This window comes from Poromitra crassiceps (genome assembly GCF_964638095.1).
Source record: "Poromitra crassiceps genome assembly, chromosome: 9".
Lineage (NCBI taxonomy): Eukaryota > Metazoa > Chordata > Actinopteri > Beryciformes > Melamphaidae > Poromitra > Poromitra crassiceps.
Genome location: NC_139630.1, coordinates 24,610,692 through 24,618,924, shown reverse-complemented (window position 1 = coordinate 24,618,924; position 8,233 = coordinate 24,610,692). Strand labels below are relative to the sequence as shown.

Genomic DNA, 8,233 nt, shown 5'->3' with positions numbered 1-8,233 from the left:
TCAGCGGTGACGATAGTGCCTCATGAGGGGGACGATGCAGGAGGGGGGTCCCGACAGCTTGAGGAAGGGATGCTGGAGCAGCTCCAGGGCCGTGGCTCTCTGAGACGGCTCGCGCACCAGCATCAGGTCCAGGAAAGCCCTCAGCACAGACGAGACCTGGAGGAAGAGGGAGGGAGGTATTAACACCTCCCCACACAATTCACATGTGCAATACAATGCAACTAATGTGCAATACAATGCAACTAATGTGCAATACAATGCAACTAATGTGCAATACAATGCAACTAATGTGCAATACAATGCATATTAGTGATGCGCGGGCCGCAGTTATACCCGCGTTGACCGTGGATATCCCGGCCCGCGGGCGGGCCATAAATTATAAAAATAAACATTCTGATTAATAGCGGATGGGTTGCGGGCGGTTGAAACGATGTATCATTAATGAGGGAAAATAATATTAATTACGCTCTCTAGTCTATGAACGTATTTTAAGCTACATTTTTCGTCAGGCACATTCTTAGTCGCCTATTGTAGATGCCCCAAAGGACCCACGGCCGTAAACAAAACAATAGCCATGTGCTAGGTCGCTAGGCTCCACTTTTAGTCAATATACAGTATGGTCAATGATGTCACCCTCAAAAAGGAGTCTCCGCTGAAGACGCGTTCGTATTTTCCCATACAATGAGGCAATCAAGTAAACTAAACTTAAAGCTATAGCGTTAGCCGAGTAAACTACATCAGGGCAAGTGGTGGACTGGACATAATACAGCATGGAAGTTTATTTGGAGTCTTGGACTGCAGCGATCGCACCAACGGCAGCAGAAACCGTAAGTTCGCTCCTTTTATAGCGTTGTGAAATGTCGGGTGCACGGCGGGCGCAGATCTATAAATAGTATGAAATAATCGATTGATGGCGGGCGGACGGTTCATGCAAACACGCGGATTAGGATGGCATAAAAGCTCATCCGCGCATCTCTAATGCATATAACCTGTTAATATTCTGCTATTTCTCTTTGTCTCCAACTTCCGATTCTGAATCACTGAGCTAACGCCCAAGTCATCAGTGCTCAAGTCCAAGTCGAGTCACAAGTCCTGAAAATGTGTCCAGGAGTCGGACTGGACTAGAACACTGGCAAGACTGTGCTGATGCTTCCTGTCCGGTCCACCTGCAGTAAAGGTGTGTGAAGGACCCTCTCACCTTGTGAGACTCTTTTAGCCGCGGGGGCAGGTTGTCTCGTATCCTCCTCATGGCCTGCAGGGGGGGCTCATTGAAGTAAGGGGGCTCCCCATCCACCATCTCTATCACCATGATGCCTAGAGACCAGATATCCACCTACACACACACACACACACACACACACACACACACACACACACACACACACACACACACACACACCAAGTCTTTCCCATAGTCTGTATAAAATGATGGACGTAGCCACCGTCACGTCACCCATTGGTTTGTGGGCGAGAAGAGCCACAGCACTGCCTGCTATTGGTCCGTGACCGGCGAGCTGCGCGATCACTGGACAGGCGACCTGTCAATCACGTCCCAAAGCCTAGTCTGCTTTATGGTCTATTTGACTCTAAATGGGAGCATGACTTACTAAATGAACATCAGGCTGTGTTGAAGAAGACTTGAAGACTAGTGATTGAGACCATCAACTCATTAGGAACGTGTTTACTGAGGTCATAGTGAGACTTGACTTCTATACAACCAGACTTCTTTCGGCAGCCATTGACTGTATAAACGGGTGAGTTATATCAAAGTTCACCCCCTGTACAGTTGTCGTGAATAGTGAAATTTGCTATAGAGCTGTAAAGTTGGGCATTTTCACATGGGGGGTCTATGCAGGCCCGCCGCACCCCATTACGCAGAGTACGCAGACTGCGTAGGGCATCATGTGACTGAGGGCACAAAAAAAAAAAAAAAAATTTTTTTTTTTTTTTTGGTGCCCTCAGTCAGGCCACTCACTGAACAGCAGGCCAGGCGCCGCCTACTGGTTTACTAGTGTTTTTATTACTTTATTGGACTCGGCCCAAATTGGGCTTCAAATGGCCCAAATCTGTCTTCAACCGGCCCAAATCTGGCTTCAACTGGCCCAAATCTGGCTTCAAACGACCCAAATCGGGCTTCAAACGGCCCAAATCTGGCTTCAAACGGTCCAAATTGGGCTTCAAACGGCCCAAATTGGGCTTCAAACAGCCCAAATTTTTCGCCGCCGCCCTTCGGACGCCGGCACGCACGTCGGCCCGTATCGGCCTGGCCTGCTTGGTATCTAATGCCCGGCCTGAATTATGGTCCCAGTCCGCCCCTGCTTGCATGTACAGTTTAACAATCGCTTGTTTGCTGACATGTACAGTAATTCTAACAATTGTTTGTTTGCCACATGTAATGTAATGTGAGATACACTAGTATCGTTCATAATTAATGAATTTGCAGTCTTTCGTTTGACAGTTATTGAAAGTTTTACGGGGGGGGGGGGGCACCACAAAACAATTACGCTTAGGGCACCCAAATGGCCAGCAGCGGCCCTGGGTCTATGGGGAATGACTCGCTTTTGCAGCCAGCCTCAAGTGGCCATTCGAGGAACCGAGTCCCTACAAAATTGGTCCTACATAGCAGTCAGGCTGAAGTGGGTGGAGCTTATGGGGGTACGCTGATGCGGGAGTCTTGAACAAGGGCTTCCGGGTTGGGGTCAGGTCTCTCTCTGGACTTTTCAGCAAGATGGAGTTTGCTGTGTGTTTTCCCCTCTCATAACGGTGTTTCGTTCCAAGTACTGTCCACGTGTTATACCGCTATGTCACATGAACTGGACGAGGTGCACCAAGAAGAAGCCCAGGTGAACCATCCATGAGCTGGCGAGAGATGAGCAGTCGCTGCGGCGCCCGAAGCTAGCGTGACCGTTTACCAGGTAAGCTTCACCTTAACCTTACTGTCTGACAGCTTCTTGAATATTATGTTCACGGTGACTGTTGTAGAAAATTTAAGTTCCATTGGCATTTCCTAATCAATAAGCTATAAGCTATAATTGCATACACATAATTAATGCTATGAGTTATTAGTCATAAGACATCTCACAAATGCATACAGCAACCAAGCTATTGGAAGCCTACATGACGATAATAACAATAACGTTGCCCAGAGTTGTGGTCTGACGTGACATCATAGAAATCTTCTCTGATTTGGGGCCAAGAGACATTTCATTAAATGGGGGTCCGTGGCCCTAAATTAGAGGTCCTTGCATTAGAGCAAAAAAGTGCACACGGGTATGTGTATGTGTGTGTGTGTGTGTGTGTGTGTGTGTGTGTGTGTGTACTCACCTCAGTCCCATAAGGTAGTCTGGAGATGACCTCCGGTGCCATCCAGTAGGGGGTGCCCACGAGGGACTTTCTCTTCGGCACCTCTTTGGAAACTTGGGCACAAAAGCCGAAATCTGACAGCTTGATCTGCACGACAAACACACAAACACACAAGCACACACAGACACACACACAAACACACAAACACACCGCTGTCTTCAGCTTTCACACTCTGCCAATGAGTGTCTTCAAATCCCAGGACACAAGGTTGTTGTTCAACATGAAAACGTAGCGTAAATGTTCATGTTAGATGTTGGTGTGCCCATGTCAGTGTGTTGGTGTCAAGAAGTAGCCTGATATCAGATTGAATAGTCAACTCGTCACACTCATTTCCATCTTCTAGTCTGAGATGGCACTCTGTGTTATTTCTATGAGGGGATCCGCCCCCATGGGAATTCCAACCAATCAGTAGAGACCAAGTCCAACGTATATCAGCCTGAATCTTACGTTAGTTACTCCAGTCGGGCGAACTTAAAGAAAAAAACGTCTCCCCTTTGAATAAAGGCCGAGTGTGCCGTTCGGATTTCTTCGGATTTATACGTGGTACTGTTTACTCCTCGGCACAGTCTTGACAACCGCTTCACAACAGGCTTAGTCCCGCCCGTTGGACTGTTTATTTGACGCTGATTGGCCAACCGTTAGTGCCCCTCGGCGCTGATTGGTGAATCGCTGGTAAAAAAAAACTCAACTCCGTGGAGTGGGCGGATTCGAACGGTGTGGAGCCAGGCCAGTCAAGAAGTGCACTGACCCTTTATGATGAAGAGCTTTCGTAGAAGACACTAATCCCACATATTAGCCGTTAATTATCCGTCAATTAATCATGTCTTATCAGCTCGTTAGGAGGCATTAGGCGGGATTTAATTACTGAGGCCTAAGTGGCAATTGATGATGATGAGTTTCTGGCACTGGCTGTTTGACGAGCAGCAGGACTGGCACCCATGGAGAAGGTCAGTGTGTGCGTGTATGTGTGTGTGTGCGTGTGTGTGTGAGTGTGTGTGTGTGTGTGTGTGTGTGTGTGTGTGTGTGTGTGTGTGCGTGTGTGTGTGTGTGTGTGTGTGTGTGTGTGTGTGTGTGCGTGCGTGCGTGTGTGTGTGTGTGTGGCAGAGACATGAGAGAATGATATCATACAGGGATATATTGATAGTCAACCCGATCTCCAAAAAAAACGTAAAATAGGAACGTTTGTGGACAAACGTTGCTATTTTACGATGTCGGCTAAGAAATTGTAAAATGGGAACGTATGCGTCTACAGCGTGGGCGGGGTTTGGGCGTGTTTTATGGAGATTTTCTGTTTCTAACCCCTCCCCCTACTCTAATCCTCACCCTAACCACTCGGAACGTTAATATTTTACGTTTTTCGAGCCGAAATTGTAAAATAGCAACGTTGGTCCACATCGTTGGTATTATACGTTTTTCTAAGAGACTGTGTTGTGATAGTGAGCTAGTGGGGTGAACACAGGGGTGGTAGCAGGGTGTTATTAACACCTGCCAGGGCTGTGTACAAGGAGATTATCTGCTTCTTAACACCCCGATGTCAAGTGTGAACGGAGAACACGCACGCACACGCACACGCACATACACACGTCACACACACACACACACACACACACACACACAGAGTTTGTGTGCACTTACCCTGCCATCACTGGTAAGGAGTATGGAGTCGCTCTTAATGTCGCGGTGGATGACGCCCTGCGTGTGGAGGTAGGACAGAGCCCTCAGCACCGACACACACACTGTCGCAATCTGCTCCTCGTTCATCCTGTGAGGTAACACACACGCGCACACACACACACACACACACACACACACACACACACACATGCACGCACGCACACACACACACGCACGCATGCACGCACACACACGTTAGTGGTGACAGTGAAAATAGGAGAGCATGTACAGTCGCACAACAGCTGACTTTTTTTTTTCAAAGTAAACTTCAACATCAAAATAAAAGTTTTTTTTGGGATTATATACTGTATGATAAAAACAAGAACCCACAAATGAATTGTCTGCAATGGACTCAAAAACCGGAATTTGCTTGTATTTTCAGCACTACTTGTCAAACAGATAGGTCGTTGCTCCGCCCCCTCTGCCGATCCGGAGAGAGACCGTAGACCACGCCGTAGACTAGCACATGCCTCCTCCGACACATGTGCAGTTCGCCAGACGCTTCTTTTCACCTGACAGCGAGGGGCTTCACCGGCAGGACATAGCACGCCATTCCCCAGAATCCCCCTCCCCCCGAACAGGGGCACCAAACGACCAGAGGAGGCGCTAGTGCAGCGACCAGGACTCATACCCCACCGGCTTCCCACCCGCAGACATGGCCAATTGTGTCTGGAGGAACGTCTGGCCAAGCCTTGGAGGTACAGTGCCACTGCCGGGGATTGAACCCGGGTCTGCGCGGTGGTAGGCGAGTGCTTTTACCTCGACTCTAGCCAGACGCCCCAACAGACCAGACATTTGAGTCCGGCTTCAGACTTTCCTGTGACTCTGAAAGAAAACCCCGTTTTATTATCATATCCCCTCCTAGCCTGTAGGGGCTGTAGCGAGGCAGGCACTAGGCAGGGTCCCATATGGAGAGCCGGGGAAAACGGTGCGTCTGGCTGAGCTCACACACACACACACACACACACACACACACACACACACACACACACACACACACACTTACACAGCTCCACTGAACATTAACATCAACACCCAGCTGGCCAGGCCGTGGTGTGTGTGAGTGTGTGTGTGTGTGTGTGTGTGTGTGTGTGTGTGTGTGTGTGTGTGTGTGTGTGTGTGTGTGTGTGTGTGTCCGTCCACGTAGTGGCTTCATCTGCCTTCATATACACATTATGTACACACAGATGCTCTCATTTGCATACGTACAACTAAGCATAGACACGTTGTATCTATCACACGCAAATACTGTACACACACACACATGCATTAGAGCTGGGTGTCGACAGAAATAAGTAAGTGCCAAAACGTCTGCAGTCAAACGATAACTGCATTTGATCCTTTTTGCACACAGATCTAGACAAAAAATACTATTTGTATTGTTTTGCTCACAGCCAATCATCTCTTTGATTTGATAGGTGGGATAGCAACCCGTTAGCCTGGTAAACCAGCCCGTCACGTGAACTCACATTTCATTTGGTTCTGCGTGACGGTCTGGCCCTTAAGCCCGGGAGGGGGTTTAGCAGAAGCGGAAGAGCGGAAGAGCCAATCAGCTGTGATCGACAGCGCAAGTTGGCCAATCAGGACTAGCACTGCACTAACAAAACAATAATGGCCGCCTCCTTGCCTGATCGTCTCGAGGAGTCATGTCAGCGTTTGTCTAGTTTAGTATATTAGTTTAGTATTGCAGAAATAGACTCAATAACAACAATTAAACAAGTACAGGAGTATCGCCGCAACCGCAGAGTTTCTCAGCGGAAAACATGTTTTTGCCATTCTCCCGAGTGGATTTGGGTTTGATTGGATCCGACGCTGATTGGCTGAAGGAGTTGTCTGTCAAGGCAACTACGCCGCCCATGCTAAGGACTGGGTGAAGAGTTGGGGCCAGACCGTCACGCAGAACCAAATGCAATGTGAGTTCACGTGACGGGCTGGTTTACCAGGCTAGCAACCCATACCGTCTGTGGTGGTGAAGTCTGCTTTTACGGTGGAACTGAAGAAGAAGAAGAAGAAAAGTAGTACATGACTTGCAGGGTTCACTCACTCTAGTTAGCTGTTATGTAGCTTAGCATGATATACACTGATGATATTGATCTGTTTTAGAGAATATAAACGATTCATTTGAATTCAATGTCATATAATGTGTAGCGAAACTCATCTTGTAACGTCCATTAAATGTTGAATATTTAATGTACAGATCTCTCCTCTCCAGAGGTCACAGGAATTGACCTCTGGCCCTTGCATCTGGGGGGGGGGAGCCGAAAAGGGCCCAAGATGCCAGCCTGTCTGGAAATACCAAAGGAGTGATTTCTAACTGCTGACAGTGTGTTTCGTCAATGTCCGTTCTGTCCGGTTGGTGGAGATTTAGTTCACAGGTCACACGGACGGGACCCCGGGACAGGACTCTTGAAGAAAAACAGTCATGCCCAGGCATTGAGTCTGGGAGCAAACAGTTTAGGAACTTGTGTACTGTACGTACAACTCATGGAGTGTTTGGTATCAATATTCTCCGAATCGCAACCCACATTGATCTATATAAATCATGGGTATGTTTAATAATGCTTTGTAAATTGTAAATGTACAACATGGTCCCATCTTCCTCCTTAAACCAAAGGTCATCGAATGGAAGTGGGGGGTCAAAGGCTATAAACCACTTCACATTCCTTTTTAAGAAGAGCCAACAGACATTCACTGTCGTGGTCTTTTTGTGTGTGACAAAATGGAATTAACAAACCTCATGATTCTATACTTTGTCAAGTTAATTAGTATTACATACTTCTTGAGTAGGAATGTATATGTATAGTGTGTTAATGTGTGTGTGACAATCATTTAATTTGTTACCGTAGATCTAACAGTGTTGACATGTTATCGAATCTAGGGTAACTCTTTTTAATTCACCCAAGATAAGTGATTTAATTAACCCATGGTTTTATTAGATATGTTTGTGTTACGGTGTTACGTACACGTATACAAGATTTGGTAAAGATATGTGTTCCAGAAATAGTTGTTTATTCCTTAAATATAAAGATACACCACACATGTTTGATTTCAAAATAATCAGAATAATGTGTGTGATGTAATTCTGAAAGTATCATGGCCATGAAGTCATTTGATGAGATGTTTTAAGCATGTGATAAGTTTTAAGGGAAAGAGGTAGATGTATTTCTTGCCGCCAGCCCCTGGATAAACAGTCGTA

General features: G+C 47.0%; 1 protein-coding gene across 1 annotated transcript in view; it reads right to left on the bottom strand.

Annotated features, from left to right (window-relative positions):
• pak5 (p21 protein (Cdc42/Rac)-activated kinase 5) overlaps positions 1-8,233 on the bottom strand; it is a gene marked incomplete at its 3' end in the record, with an annotated part of 80,703 nt that continues 72,470 nt past the window's right edge. Inside the window, 4 exon segments of the mRNA XM_083642787.1 lie at positions 1-156; positions 1,199-1,333; positions 3,325-3,450; positions 4,999-5,125. Coding sequence (XP_083498913.1) covers positions 1-156; positions 1,199-1,333; positions 3,325-3,450; positions 4,999-5,125 — 544 coding nt within the window.